This window comes from Hemibagrus wyckioides, linkage group LG26, assembly GCF_019097595.1.
Source record: "Hemibagrus wyckioides isolate EC202008001 linkage group LG26, SWU_Hwy_1.0, whole genome shotgun sequence".
Classification (NCBI taxonomy): Eukaryota; Metazoa; Chordata; class Actinopteri; order Siluriformes; family Bagridae; genus Hemibagrus; species Hemibagrus wyckioides.
Window position 1 is genome coordinate 17,277,318 of NC_080735.1, and position 15,217 is coordinate 17,292,534.

At 38.1% G+C, this 15,217-nt stretch overlaps 2 protein-coding genes across 2 annotated transcripts; one reads left to right on the forward strand and one right to left on the reverse strand.

Annotated features, from left to right (window-relative positions):
- Nucleotides 1-481: 481 nt before the first annotated feature.
- ctsh (cathepsin H) lies at nt 482-9,141 on the reverse strand. The gene is made up of 12 exons (XM_058380148.1): nt 8,925-9,141; nt 8,651-8,682; nt 8,362-8,467; nt 6,527-6,597; nt 6,327-6,431; nt 5,020-5,106; nt 4,774-4,829; nt 4,340-4,421; nt 2,736-2,804; nt 2,538-2,644; nt 967-1,092; nt 482-858 (listed from the first exon to the last, which is right to left on the reverse strand). Exons 1-12 carry the CDS (start codon nt 8,992-8,994, stop codon nt 789-791), a joined length of 981 nt encoding a protein of 326 aa, XP_058236131.1. The 5' UTR covers nt 8,995-9,141; the 3' UTR covers nt 482-788.
- Nucleotides 9,142-11,452: 2,311 nt separating this feature from the next.
- LOC131346870 (serum amyloid P-component-like) lies at nt 11,453-12,472 on the forward strand. Its single transcript, XM_058380596.1, has 2 exons — nt 11,453-11,612; nt 11,701-12,472. The coding sequence occupies exons 1-2, from the start codon at nt 11,555-11,557 to the stop codon at nt 12,336-12,338; spliced, it is 696 nt and encodes a 231-aa protein (XP_058236579.1). The 5' UTR covers nt 11,453-11,554; the 3' UTR covers nt 12,339-12,472.
- Nucleotides 12,473-15,217: the final 2,745 nt, after the last annotated feature.

A 15,217-nucleotide genomic window follows, 5' to 3' on the forward strand; every position in this document is an offset into this window, starting at 1 on the left:
CTGCACACCAGTGACCAAAGCAAGGTCCATAAGGACATGGATGAGTGAGTTTGGTGTGGAGGAACTTGACTGGCCTGCACAGAGTCCTGACCTCAACCCCATAGAACACCTTTGGGATGAATTAGAGCGGAGACTGTGAGCCAGACCTTCTCGTCCAACATCAGTGCCTGACCTCACAAATACGCTTCTAGAGGAATGGTCAAAAATTCCCATAAACACACTCCTAAACCTTGTGGAAAGCCTTCCCAGAAGAGTTGAAGCTGTTATAGCTACAAAGGGTGGGACAACTCCATATTACATTCATGTGCATGTAAAGGCAAACGTCCCAAAACTTTTGGCAATATAGTGTAATAAAATAAAAATATAATGTTATTTTTAACATTTCTTTTTTTCCCAAGTGCAAAAGAACACCATCATCATTTACAGCAAATTATGATTTCATTAAGATGTAAAAGCGTCAACAAAACAGGGTAAAATGAGATTCAGTGAAAACAGAATATTTTATTTTTTAGTATTATTTTATTCAAATCAGCTGTCGCCCATTCAAAAAGATCTAGAACATTCAGAAGCTTTGATTAAAGTGTTAAAAAGAAAATCACGAGTGTAATTAATGTCAATACCAAGAGGTAAAATGATTTTTTTTTTAAATAAATGCAGCAAATGTGTCTTATTCCTGATTAACACACACAAACAAAATAATCTAAAGCCATAGTGAATATCGTGGCTTTCTCATGGTGTGTATTTGATGGTAGGATTTCAGATGACTTTCAGTTTTCAGTCCTAATAGTTCAAATCAAAGGATATGAAGCACAAGCAGCAAGACCGCACATGTTCTTCCCTCGCTCGATGTAGAAATATCTGCAGGAAGACAGGAAGGAGGACGTAATGTTTACATGTCATGCATGGTGCACATATCGGGGTATTTTTAAGAGTGTAAGTATTTAAGGCATGCCCAGGTCATCGTACCCGTCAATGCCCCAGGTGGGGCCCCAAGAGTTCTTCACGATCCAGTAGGGGGTGCCGTTCTCCTCGGCGTAACCCACAGCGAGCACGGCGTGATTCACCGTGTCTGTAGTGTTCTGACATACAGTGCTGCGAAAATACGAGCGTTAAGAGTTACAGTGGTGCCTTTTTAGAAGAAGCATCGCTACCGTGTAAGAAATCATCACCCTGATGGTGTTAAAGAAAAATATTCAAAAATAGTGAGAAAAAGAGGAGCTAGTTTTATCTCCATGAAGATAACGATTTTCTGATATCGTCCCATCTGATCTCAGTTTTTAAAATTTATTTTAATTATTTTTTATTCAGAATTTCTTGTGTATTTTTACATACAAATATTTATATTTATTATATCATATTTTTATATTTATATCTATATCTATATCTATCTATCTATATATACATACATACCTATATCTATCTATCTATCTATCTATCTATTTTTTTTTTTAATTTATCTTCCACTTAATTTCATTTTCCATTTTCACACAGCTAAATTCAATTGTACCTTACTGTATTTGATCTTTTATCTTATTCATTATTACTTAATTTTATTTTAATTTTATTTAATAAATAATATTAAAAAAATATTTTAAAAAAACTAATAATTTTATAAGAATTGAGCCCCTTTTATTACTCTATTAGATTATTTTCTAACACAGACAGCTACGGGAAAAAAAAGGTTGTGTTTTTGATTATGTATCTGAGCCATAAATTATAAATCTAATTTAAATTCTGAAGTGTTTTAATCCTGTTTATTTTTTAAACCACAGAAAAATTTCTTGAAAATGATTAAACGGTGGCTCGGTTTTTCAACATGTGCTTGTGGATACTGCTGGAGCCAGTGGGATGAATATCTATCTATCTATCTATCTATCTATCTATCTATCTATCTATCTATCTATCTATCTATCTATCTATCTATCTATCTATCTATCTATCTGTCTGTCTGTCTGTCTGTCTGTCTGTCTGTCTGTCTGTCTGTCTGTCTGTCTACCCATCTATCTCTCTCTCCATCTATCTACCTCTATCACTGTCTGTCTGTCTGCCAGTCTGTCTATCTATCTATCTCTCTATCTGTCTAGCTATCTACCTTTATCTCTATCTATCTATCTATCTATCTATCTATCTATCTATCTATCTATCTATCTATCTATCTATCTATCTGTCTGTCTGTCTGTCTATCTACCCATCTGTCTCTCTCTCCATCTATCTACCTCTATCTCTGTCTGTCAGTCTGTCTATCTATCTCTCTATCTGTCTAGCTATCTACCTTTATCTCTGTCTGTCTGTCTATCTATCTATCTATCTATCTATCTATCTATCTATCTATCTATCTATCTATCTATCTATCTATCTAATTGCATGAATGAGCAGCTGTTCCTGAAGTGCTGAATGTCATCCCTTGTTTTATTATGTTATGATCTGATTTATCATCGATCATTTTAAAGATCAGATCGTTTTAAATTATTATTATTATTATTATTATTATTATTATTATTATTATTATTTTAATACAGACGACTCAAGCTCCTCACCTGGTGTACACTCCGTCTTTGTAGTGCATGAAATCCGAGATGACCTCGAAAGCGATGCTGACCGGGTTGAGCCTGGCCACGGCGTCCACGATGCCCATCTCGTCATACTGACACAAACATCACAGACTCTTAGCAGCAAAATCTCCTTCTTTTCTTTCACTCAGTTCTGTTACTACACCAAGGTAAGGGGTCACTTACTTTTGTGATGTTCACCACATCCTTCACAAAGACAGCAGCAAGCTTGGGGTCGAACTTACACTGTCCATCCTGTGAGCAGGTCGGAGTTAAAATAGTTTATTACACAAGAATACAAGTTATTATATAGTTTATTACAGTCTTTGATGGATGTTAAGGTCGAGAACGTGCTCGTTTCCTCATGAAGATAAAACCTGCTGTAATGGGGTGGTTTTTTCTTCTTCATTTCACTTCCCTTTCACTGAATTTAATCGGAAATGAATTTAAAGAAAAATACCACATGGATATCATCCATGTCATACACACCTGTCTGTTTCTTCTCGCCTGTTAAGACAAACCAAACGTGTTTCTCCGGCTTCTTTTCAATCATTTTAATCCCCCAATCATGATTTAAAAATGTGCTGAAATTCTTTAAAAATAACTAAATAAAAAAAATATTCTGCATCAGATTAACAGCAACACGAACTCGAAACATGTTGTGCTACTAAAAGACACCAAAATACGTAGACAATATATCTAGTATATCAATTGTAGATAACATTCCTGTTGAATGCTATGGAAAATATATCGTGTTAGAGTCACGCCAACGCCGGATTTCCACCTGACCACATCACAGCCTCGCTCCATCATCATCACATTCCTACTCACCCCATAATAATCAGACAAACCTGTTCCCAGTCACTCCCTCACCCTGTACACACTCGCTTCACACTCTCACAGTGACTGTTTCCATAGTAACGCTTCAACCAAAATCGAGTATTTACCCACTGTTCTACACTAGGTGTGGTATAAATAGTGTGAGGTGTGTTCACGCTCCAACAAGAGCACTTCAAGAACCCCGATGATGAACTTATACGTATTGACCTTTGGAATGCTGGACACTTCATCAGACTCGACTCTTGCTGCTTTGCTTACGTAGCAGAAGAGGGGCGGAGCTACCAGCTACGCTCACGCCAAGTTAGAAACGGTTTCAAGATGGACGACGACACGAGACGTCTTTCAAACATTTTTTAAATTCAGCGGGTTCTAAATGCTAAAGCCACTTAAGCTGCGTCAAGCTATGACTGGGAGACGGCTCGTACGTCCGGTACACTAGCCGCTAGAGCACATAGAGACGCAGCTTTAGCGTGCGATTGTCTGACTTCCCAAGCCTTTTGTTTACAAGTATTTGCTCTTCTGTAATTTTTGGTTGTGTATGTTTTTAACCTCACCTTGCTTCCTGGAGTCTGTATGTTGGATTTTGCTCTAGAGATGTTGTTCTGCTTTATTAGATGATTTCAAGTTACGAGTTAGCATCCTGTTTACAAGTTACGACTTAGCTTCACGTTTTGGATTTGTTTTGGCAGATTAAATAAAATGATCAAAATTTCTCTCTAACCCTTGAGTTAGGTTTCTTGGCTGTAATTCCACACATTTCATTTCTCGCCTACGACACTGAAAAATAAAAGAGGAATATAACGGTGCAATATAATTACAAAATAAATTGCTAAACAGAAATAACTCTTTCCTCTGTGCACTTTACAGTGTATCTCTAGTGTCAATGAGTCAAAAACGTCCTCCTTTTTTCCTAGGGCTGCTTAAATATGTGTGTGTGTGTGTTTACTCACTCGCCCGACATAGGGATAGTCTTCCTCTGTCATAAGCCCTTTGTTGTACATGATGTACTCAAAGGCTTGACTGGGAAGTCCACTGAAACACAAAAGGAAGTACGATTTAAATACGAACCCGAATGAGGAAATAAAACATCGACAACAACAAAACTGTCTGAATGTAGCTTTTACTCCTGACTCGCGAGTCTGACAGGATCAGGTTGTAAGCGGCCAGTAAACATGACACAGGTGATTATATCTGTGTGTACTTTTTATTCAGCAGGAAAATCTCGCTCTTCGCTCTCAACAAATCATCTCCCGCCAAAAACCGGACGGAAAATAAAACGCAGAACAACAAATTCTAAAGGACGCATCAGACAGAGTAGAGATGCTGCAGTAGGCTTCATTTAATATAGACTTGAAAAGAGGTTTGACCTGCTTTACTCACTCACCCGTTACAGCCGTGGTTATTGAACGCACCAGCGCAATCCACCAACTGCTGTTCTGACTAGAGAGAGAGAGAGAGAGAGAGAGAGAGAGAGAGAGATAGATAGATAGATAGATAGATAGATAGATAGATAGATAGATAGATAGATAGATAGATAGATGCTAAATGGCCAGTTAATTCAGTGCTCATGCAACCAGTACACGCTCTGTGAAAGCACTGGTCAGGATCCTGGTCAGTAAAGGGATCTTACCAGTAAAGGGAGTTTCCCCGTGGCGATGGCCGTGACGGACTCCAGGCAGCCTGTGGTAGAGAAAGTCCAGCAGCTTCCACAACCACCCTGAAAGAGAGGGTCAGAGCATTCAGTTTCCAGTCAGAACGTCTGATCGCCAGTGTGATCACATCCACGTCTGATTCATCAGAGAAAATCTGATTCATTTCACTACAGGCACTCGAGACAATGCAGGCGAAGGTACAGTGTCTGTCATGTGACATGTTTAGTGAGTTTGGTGATGATTATTGATCACTATTGTGTTCTACGCTCACGCTGAACCTTATCGATGAAGACGCCTTCATCCAGAGCAACTTACATTTATCTCATGTTTATATAACTGAGCTGTTGAGATAAGATAAGATAAGATAAGATAAGATAAGATAAGATAAGATAAGATAAGATAAGATAAGATAAGATAAGATAAGATAAGATAAGATAAGATAAGATAAGATAAGATAAGATAGAACATTATTAATCCCAAAGGACTTTTTTTTGCCAGAGACTGCTTGAGATTATACAGGAAAAAAAATATAAATTAAATATTATATTAGATTCTATTCTATTCTATTCTATTACATTACATTACATTATATCAGATTCCATCATATCATAATATATTGCATTATATTAGATTAGATTCTATCATATCGTAATATATATATATATATATATATATATATATATATATATATATATATATATATATATGCTAAATGTATATAAAATGTACACAAAAGGTGCTAGAGAATTAAGACGATATTGCACATGATATGATGTTGCACATGATATTGCGATACTTCCCAGGATTTTACCTCACAACCTTCTGATCAACATCTTAACCATTAATATACACAACATATCTGACACATTAAGGTTAACGTTAACAATATCACAAGAGCTTTGCTCCTCACATGTCATAATGATGGAAAATCCATCTAACAAATAATAAAGAATTGACACAATATAGATAAAAGTCCCAGAACGCAATGCAGCTATTCAGCTCCGAGACTGCACTCTGCTAGTTCACGACCTACGAGATGACGAGTGATGGTGCCGATTGATGAGTTAGCATGAAATCTACGGAAGAATTGATCTGAACAGAGTGTGGAGGAAAGGACTAAAGCGCCGCCGCATCCTTAGCCCTAAAGTGGCCAGGTGAACAGAATGGTGTGTAATGTAGGAGAGAAAGTGTAAACAGATCACAAAGAGAAGAGACGTCCTGGATGCCTTGAAGGTCTACATGTTAATTATAAAGTTGTTCAGAGTAGATTTTTTATTTAAGGTACCTGATTTTTTACTTCAGAGACATAGTTTCCTTTCTTTCTCCAGTCAATGGAGTCTGGGTACAAGGCAGCACCTCGAACGTGATTCCCTTTGGTAGCGTTGCACTCCTGCCATGTTGGACAAAACACATGTTTAATATAAAGACCAGAAGATTCAGATGTTAAGAGTAAACGCTGTGTGTCACAAAGAAATCACATGATACCTGAGGCTCCTTGAGGAGGTAGAATTTCTTGAATTCAGCAAAGGTCATATCTGAGAACTGGTTCAGTCCCACTGGATCATAAAATAAATGACAGATTTACTTTTTTACAGCCAAACACTCCAGATTTCTCCTGAAAGATCAAGGTTTGCATTTCTGAAGCGTCTAACGTCAAACCTGAACACGTCTGAGACCAAAATATTACTTAAAAGTATAAAAAGGTGTAAAGTGGAAACCTTGTATCTGCTTTGACATTATTCATTTTTTATGAATTGTTATTTTTAATTTTAGTAACAACTTCCACAGACATTTAAATAAATTTGTACACATTGCTGGTGTATTACTGGGGGATTGGTGTTTAGAACCACCATCATAGATTAAATAAAAAACAAATTAAATCATCCATATAAGGCTTCATTTTTGGTATTTATCTTAGCTCTGCATTACTTAGGATTGACCAATCTCCATAAGTTCCAACAACTAATCACTGATTAACATTGTTATCATTGACCAATCACTAATCACCATTTTTTTATTGGCCAATCACCATTAGTCCCAACCAATTACTAATCACCACTGTTCCCACTGGCCAATCACTAGTCACCATTTTCCTATCAACCAACCACCATGAGTCCCAACTAATCAGTAATCACCACTGTTCCCATCGACCAATCACTAATCATCATTTTCCCCATTAACTAATCACCATAAGTTTCAACATCTACTCACTGACCAACCATTGTTCCTATTGACCAATCACTAATCACTATTTTCCTATCAATCACCAGTAGTCCACACTAATCCCTGATCGCCATTGTTCCACTCAACCAATCCCTAATCACCATGTCTCCCATTGACCAATCACCATAAGTTCCAACAACTAATCACTGATCAACACTGTTATCATTGACCAATCACTAATCACTATTTTCCCCATCAACCATTCACCATTAGTCGCAACTAATCACTGATCACCACTGTTCCCATTGACCAATTACTAATCACCATTGTTCCCTCTGACCAATCACTAATCACCATTTTTCCCATCAACCAATCACCATTAGTTCCAACTAATCACTGATCACCACTGTTCGTATCGACCAATCACTAATCACCACTTCTCCCAATAAACCAATCACCATAAGTCCCAACTAATCACCACTATTCCCGATGACCAGTCACTAATCACCACTGTTCCCAATGACCAATCGCTAATCACCACTGTTCCCAATGACCAATCACTAATCACCACTGTTCCCAATCACTAATCACTATTGTTCCCACTGACCAATCACTAATCACCTCTGTTCCCAATCACAAATCACCACTATTCCCACTGACCAATCATTAATCACCTGTGTTCCCGCTGACCAATCACTAATCACCATTTTCCCAACAAACCAATCACCACAGGTCCCAGCTAATCACCACTCTTCCCATCGACTAATCACTAATCACTACCAACAACATATTTCTATTAGAAACAAGGTTTGTTTGTGTTTTTTTTTAATTCAATTATTTTAACTATTCTATTCAAGGCTCTTCATAAAATTTTCCCTCTTCACAGAACCTAATCTTTAAGACGATGGTGACTTCTTCAGTCTTTTCGAGCGCAGGCTGTCCGGTGTGAAGTATGACCTGTAGAAAAGGCCAGGGTGCAAAGTACAGTGTAGGACAGTTCTGTTGACCGGTGTTTTTTTATTCTGAGGAACTACAGCTTGAAACCAGAATCCGTCTATGTAAATCTGTGTGTGTGTGTGCGTGTGCGTGTGTTATATTTAGCATATCATGAGCCCACATGATCACCATGCATCGCTCGACTTATCTCTCAGACTCACTTCTGAACTTGTGATTTCCAGCATTGTGTGTGTCAATTTTCTTCTTGTTCTCGGTGAAGATCTGCAGCCGGTGGTAATACTCATCCAGGTCGTACTGTTTACCGTGCTGTAGATCATCAGCATGATGGAAAGAAAAAACAGGAAAGGTGGTTGGCTGTTGTTTTCATGGTGGAGGGGAATTTCTACATACAGTGCACAGTTTCACTTCCTTGTTTGGGTAAAGTAATAGCTGGAAGAAAAGAAGTTCATCTCGGGTTTTGTTTTATAAAAGGATCGAGTTTTTTATTACCTCAGACATCCATGTTTTGAAGACATACTCCTCTGCAGCAGTGAAGAAGTCACAACCCAGGGGGCAAAGAGGAACAGATTATTATTATATATTATTATTATTATTATTATTATTATTAGGCATGAAGTCAAATCTCTAAAGCTACACAGTTCGTGCTGTAAAGCTGTCTTATCGTTTATAGCATGCTTAAAAGAAGAAATTAGGGTTTTTAACCAAAACAAAACAAAAACGAAAGTAAATGAGAAAGTTTAAAGAAGGAAAGCTCATGTCCTACCTTTTTCTGTAAAGAGAGGAGATGCACACACGCAATGCAAAAACGCAGCAGTTAAAATGAATAGCTTCATGTTTGAAGCGAATTACAGTGTTGCCGTGTGTGTGCGTGTGTGTGTGCGCGAGACAGGGAGAAAGAGTGTGTGCATGAGAGTGTGTGCAGAAAAGGCGCGTGAATACAACGTGTCTCTCAGCTGCAGCCACGTGACCCGTCGCCCGGGTTTAGTTAGCTTCTAACTTGTGGTGGTGAAAACGATTCTTATTAAAGACTCGGGTTTCGTTGAGTCACCCACTGAAATGAATCGAGTCAGTGATTCTTTTTGATTCAGTGATTCTTTTATATCCCTCGTTTCCTGTACAAACTCTAATCATGCTGGGAAATAGTGGTGGATTTGTTTTCACCCTATAGTAATTGAATGGTGGGATTAATGCAGGTGATTCTACGCTATAATAATTTAATGAGTATAGTTATGTACTGTTATGTGATGCCGTGTATGTAATAGTAATTGCTGTTTTTAGAAAATCTTTGACTGTTGCATGATGGGTAACCAACCGAATTTTCATGTTTGCCCCAGGGTGCAATGTGCTCTTGTTCCCCCACAGACAGGGGCAATAAACATGTCCCTGTGTAAAAGAATCAAGACTTACCACACCAGTGCAACAAACATTTATTTTAAAGTGCCACACAAACACACACACACACACACACACACACAAACTTTAACACAAATATAAAAATAAAAAATGTGCAAATCAGTTATATTAACCAAAAATTAAATATATTAAATGTAAAAGTATCCAAATGGAATTAAAATAAATATCTTAAATAAGGAATAAAACAACCAAACTGAACAAAAATGCAAAATGTGCTACTGTATATACATAAAGTGCTTTGCCTATAAACTGGCATTTAAGGATGTCAGTTCACACACTTTGGAGGTGCTGAGACTAAATGTAAGATTCTCTGCTGAATCAGTCCAGGACCCTGGTCCGCGAGTCCACTGAGAATCAGCTGAATCAGTCCATGACCCGACTCTGCGAGTCCACTGAGAATCAGCTGAATCAGTCCATGACCCGACTCTGCGAGTCCACTGAGAATCAGCTGAATCAGTCCATGACCCGACTCTGCGAGTCCACTGAGAATCAGCTGAATCAGTCCATGACCCGGCTTCGCGAGTCCACTGAGAATCAGCTGAATCAGTCTATAACCCGACTCCGCGAGTCCACTGAGAATCAGCTGAATCAGTCTATAACCCGACTCCGCGAGTCCACTGAGAATCAGCTGAATCAGTCTATAACCCGACTCCGCGAGTCCACTGAGAATCAGCTGAATCAGTCGATGACCCGGCTCCGCGAGTCCACTGAGAATCAGCTGAATCAGTCAGTGAGCACGGTAGCAGCCGTTTTCTTAATACATTAATTTCTTATACTATTTTTTTCTCTCTGCTATGTTTAATAATTACATGTATAATGTTAATGTATAATATATAATCTTCTGCATTGTTTCATTAAACAAAAAAGCACGGTAGCAGCCATAGGACAAATAAGAATCGGGTTAATTTAGACCTCAGACTCATGAATCATGTGTTGATATACGGACTCATTTAACTCGGGTGAGTCAGTCAGGGCCAGTACTACTTCCAACCCCCAAACTGGGAGCTTGAAGTTTGTGATGCCTTTTTACTTCTATTTCCGGACATTTTCAAGAAATAAAGTCTTGTCTCTGTGTAGACTCGATGTGAAAATGGGGTATTTTTAATGCTCAGCTCACTCACTCACTCAAACGGAGAGGTGAAGGTGAAAAGGAAAAAGAGAGAAAAAGCTCAAATGATCCCTTCAGCTCTTTTAATTCACATTTATAAAGCTAGTTTTATATTCTTCCCTTCTTTTTTAAACGACATATCTAGATTAACAGTAACACTAAAGTGGATATAAAGTTTACACAGCCCCGTTAAAAGTACAGTTGTTGCTCGAAAGTTTGCATACCTTGGGAGAATTTGCATGATGTGGACCGTTTTCAAAGAAAACATGAGTGAGAAGGCAAAAGAGATTAATTTTATTTTTTATAGGACTCTGTTATGTAAGGCATAACAGAATGGCAAGACCATGTTCCCATTTTTAACACGGAAGTTAAATGCTGCTGAAGATTGGTGTGAAGCGCTGGTACAAATGAGCGAATCTCAAAAAACATTGTAAGTCTTCTGAAACTGTGGTGAGTTCAGTCCAGTTTGGTACAGCGGTGTCCATGTTCCTGCCCATGAGATTCCCCTAGGTAGCCTACGGGAAGTGAAGGATGAGGATGAGCAACCAAAATAAAAAAAAAGCAAATTTTATGGAAAAATGGAAGGATGACGTTACAGAAAATGAGCAGTTTGTATAGTTCACAGTCAGCACTGTGGTCAGTTAGCCATATAGTGTCTCAAATCTCTGCAGTTTGGACCTGACTAAGAAAATTGACCTGATCCAGTTCCATGACAGTTCAAGGACTGAGATCAGAAAAAACACGGACAAAGTTTGCTGGTCTACAAACATTTAAGTTAATAAATAACAACAAACACCGGCTAAAATACAAATAAGTGTAGAAGACACTCAGCAGCACCGAGACCCAGACTGAGCCCTGGACTTGATTACAAAATGAAGAGGCTTGTGGTTTTATTCTCCTTGTTTTTCCTCGCCGTTACCGAAAGACAAGGTTAGTCCGCATTTATTATATAAAAAGTGAGTTGTATCTGTTGCAAGAAAAGAAATAAAAAAGCTAATTATTTGATTTATATTTAAAGATCTTTTAGGTAAAATGTTGACCTTTCCTGCGGAGTCCAATCGGAGTCATGTGGTTCTCACTCCTCAGCTGGAGAAAGAGACGAATCTCACGGCTATTACTGTGTGTCTGCGTGCCTTCTCCGACCAATCCCAAGGCCAGAGCCTTTTTTCTCTCGCACTCCCAGATTGTTTTAATGCCTTTTTCATTTTTAAGCCCAAACAAGGAGTGTACCGTTTACATGTGTCAGATTCATCTCTGGAGTTTTGGGGCATGCAGGATGAACTCAATGCCTGGAATTCAATCTGCACTACCTGGGACGGGAAAACCGGACTCAGTCAGCTGTGGGTCAACGGAAACCCGAGCACACGGAAAGGATTCTCTCGCTTAGGCTCTTTAAGTGGAACTCCAAGCATCATTTTGGGTCAAGATCAAGATTCTTATGGTGGAGGATTTGAAGCTAAACAGTCTTTTGTGGGCATGCTGACCGATGTTCACATGTGGAGCTCTGTTCTGTCTCCTAGCGAGATTTCGCAGTATATGCATGACCGGTGGTATCAGAGTGGAAATGTTGTTAACTGGGATTCCTTGGCATTCAGTAAAATTGGGTATGTGGTTACTGAAAATGTAAAAACTACTCAAAAACTCACAATTCTTTAGATTCTTTTAGATCCTGAAACAAGGAATGAATACAGATCTGTTGTGTCATGTAACATCCATGAAGTGATAATGTAATGATATTTTACCAACTGTGAAAATAATCACGTGGAAAAATAAAAACCTGCTTCTTATGATCCAGTGTTTGACCTTGTTTGTAAGTGTTTGCTTAATGAACTCTAAAATAGCATCATGTACCCTGTTGCGTCTGTGACAATAAAACATTTTTTTGTTATTAAAAAAAGTGAGATCTGTTGGAAAATTGGATCAGGTGAAAAAAAAGAAATACAACAGAATGTCGTTTATTCAGACAACTGTGTTTAGGGAAAACTACAATTTTTGCATTTAACAAACAAGTGAATCAAAGTAGTGGCTGATTTTAAAGTACAGAGCAATGAAATGTACAGATAGAAAATGCAATATTCCTGCAAGCTTCATAAATATATTCAAAATATCCGAGTAATTAAATGCTACAGCAGTTTTTCTTGGACTTCAGGAATTATCCTACACTACTACACTCTATACCCCTTTCTGTTGGCGCAAATTTCTAAGCACACAATTGTATAAGACGTATCTGTATGCTGCTGCTTTACAAATTTCCATTCGCTGGGACTAAAAGGTTTAACCCAAATATGTCTGGTGTTAAAATTAATTACACAATAAACTGTAGTAGGGCGCTGATTCCCAACCAGTGCCCAAACCCCAGCCACCGGATGCAGTGCCAGTCCCAAGCCTGGATAAAAATGGGAGGGTTGTGTCAGGAAGGGCATCTGGCATAAAACCTGTGCCAAGTTGTTGATCCCTCACACATGTAGGGAGCAGCTGAATCAATAACACTATACACAGTAGTCTGAGTCTTTTATGGAGGGATAATATTATAGAAATGGGGAATTGCAGTTGAGTCTCTTCGCCACAGTACACATCTGCACACAAAATCATCAAGGACTCCTCCCACCCTAGTTACAAACTGTTCAACCTCCTTCCATCCAGCAAGAGATACAGGACCATCCTCACCAGAACCAGCAGGTTCAGGGCCAGTTTTTTTGCCCCACCAAAATAAATCTACTGAACTCTACACTAGACAGCCAGGACACTCATGTATATATATATACACACACTACCAGTCAAAAGTTTGGACACACCTTCTAATTCAATGTTTTTTGTTTAGTGATTTATTTTCTTCATTCTAGAACAATACTGGAGATTTCAAAACTATGAAATAACACACATGGACTTATGTACATATGTAATGACAACAAAAAACAACAGTCAGGTGTTCTGGAATAGTTCTTTCAAGAACAGTATTGTCAAGGGCATTTGCAAAACCCATCAAGCACCATGATGAAACTGGTTCACATGAAGACCATCCCAGTAAAGCAAGACCAAAACTGACCTCTGCTGCAGAGGAGAAGTTCGTTTAGAGTTACCAGCCTCAGAAATCACCAATTAACAGCACCTCAGATTAGAGCCGTTATGAAGGCTTTACAGAGCATCAGTAGCAGACATATCTCAATATCAACTGTTCAAACGAGATTATTGTGTATTTTGGCCGCCTTCAGCATAGAAAGAAATAAACATCAGGAAAGACCATGGAATTAGAAGGTGTGTCCAAACTTTTGACTGGTAGTGTAATATATATATATAAAATATCTGTATATCTGTATCTCTGCTTCTTGTGTTGTACATACAATGTACATAATTCCATACATATTAAATGAATATATACATTTTTTTTCTTTACACATTATGTGCTGTAAATACAACTTGCACATGCACGTACTACCTGACATAGCCTTATTTACTGATGTAGATATTTATCCGCACTTCTTTTGCACAATTTCTACTGTTTACACTTCTGGTAGATGCTAAAAGGCATTTTGTTGTTATGTATCTGTACTTTGCAATGACAAAGTTCTATCTATCTATCTATCTATCTATCTATCTATCTATCTATCTATCTATCTATCTATCTATCTATCTATCTATCTATCTATCTATCTATCTATCTATCTATCTATCTATCTATCTATCTATCTATCTATCTATCTATCTAGGACACACTGAGGCATTGGGTCCATACTGCCGTGTGGACCTCAGTTGATTTGATAGCCACACTGGAAACTGCCAGTAAGATTTGGAAATGGAGTTATTTAAGAGTTTGATGACCTGCAAATGTTTGAGAAAAGCTAGACAAACATATAGGTTAATTAATAACAGTGAAAGATAACTAAAATAAATATGAATACCGAACAGAGTAAATAACATCGATAAGCAGGTTAACTTTTTGGAGCTTGAAGGATGAATCCAATGTCTGGAGTTCAGTATGAGCTTCCTGGGACGAGGACACAGGAGTCGATCAACGGAAACCTGAGTTCACAAACAAATTCTTCTGAACAGATTGTATATTATTGAAATTATGAGCCATTTCAGCCGGGGAATGTGCATTAACTGGAACTTCAGGATGTCTTTCAAATCAAGAGTAGACTCATGATCATGCAAAGGAAGAATAAATATAGACCAGTTGAGTAAAGTAACAAACGTGAGCGGACAATGTAAAATAAAATATCTATGAATATGAGGAAAAAATGAATCACAAGAGGAAAAAAATAGAAACATATGCACTAACCTGCGAGCAACTTTCTTTAAAAGACTTCAATGTTCCATTGAACAGCTATATACACCAATCAGGCATAACATTATGACCACCTGCTTAATATTGTGTTGGTCCCCCTTTTGCTGCCAAAACAGCCCTGACCCGTCCTGCACTGTGTATTCTGACACCTTTCTATCAGAACCAGCATTAACTTCTTCAGCAATTTGATCAACAGTAGCTCGTCTGTTGGATCGGATCACACAGACCAGCCTTCACTCCCCACGTGCGT

Bases quoted from the DNA above. Each gene is read 5' to 3' on its own strand.
- ctsh (XM_058380148.1), bottom strand. From the start codon at position 8,994: ATGAAGCTATTCATTTTAACTGCTGCGTTTTTGCATTGCGTGTGTGCA. The intron at 8,683-8,924 runs GTAGGACATGAG...TCACTGCTGCAG, and splicing joins TCCTCTCTTTACAGAAAAAG to AGGAGTATGTCTTCAAAACA. The intron at 2,645-2,735 runs GTAAGTGACCCC...TGTTTGTGTCAG, and splicing joins ATGTGGTGAACATCACAAAA to TATGACGAGATGGGCATCGT.
- LOC131346870 (XM_058380596.1), top strand. From the start codon at position 11,555: ATGAAGAGGCTTGTGGTTTTATTCTCCTTGTTTTTCCTCGCCGTTACC. The intron at 11,613-11,700 runs GTTAGTCCGCAT...TTATATTTAAAG, and splicing joins CGCCGTTACCGAAAGACAAG to ATCTTTTAGGTAAAATGTTG.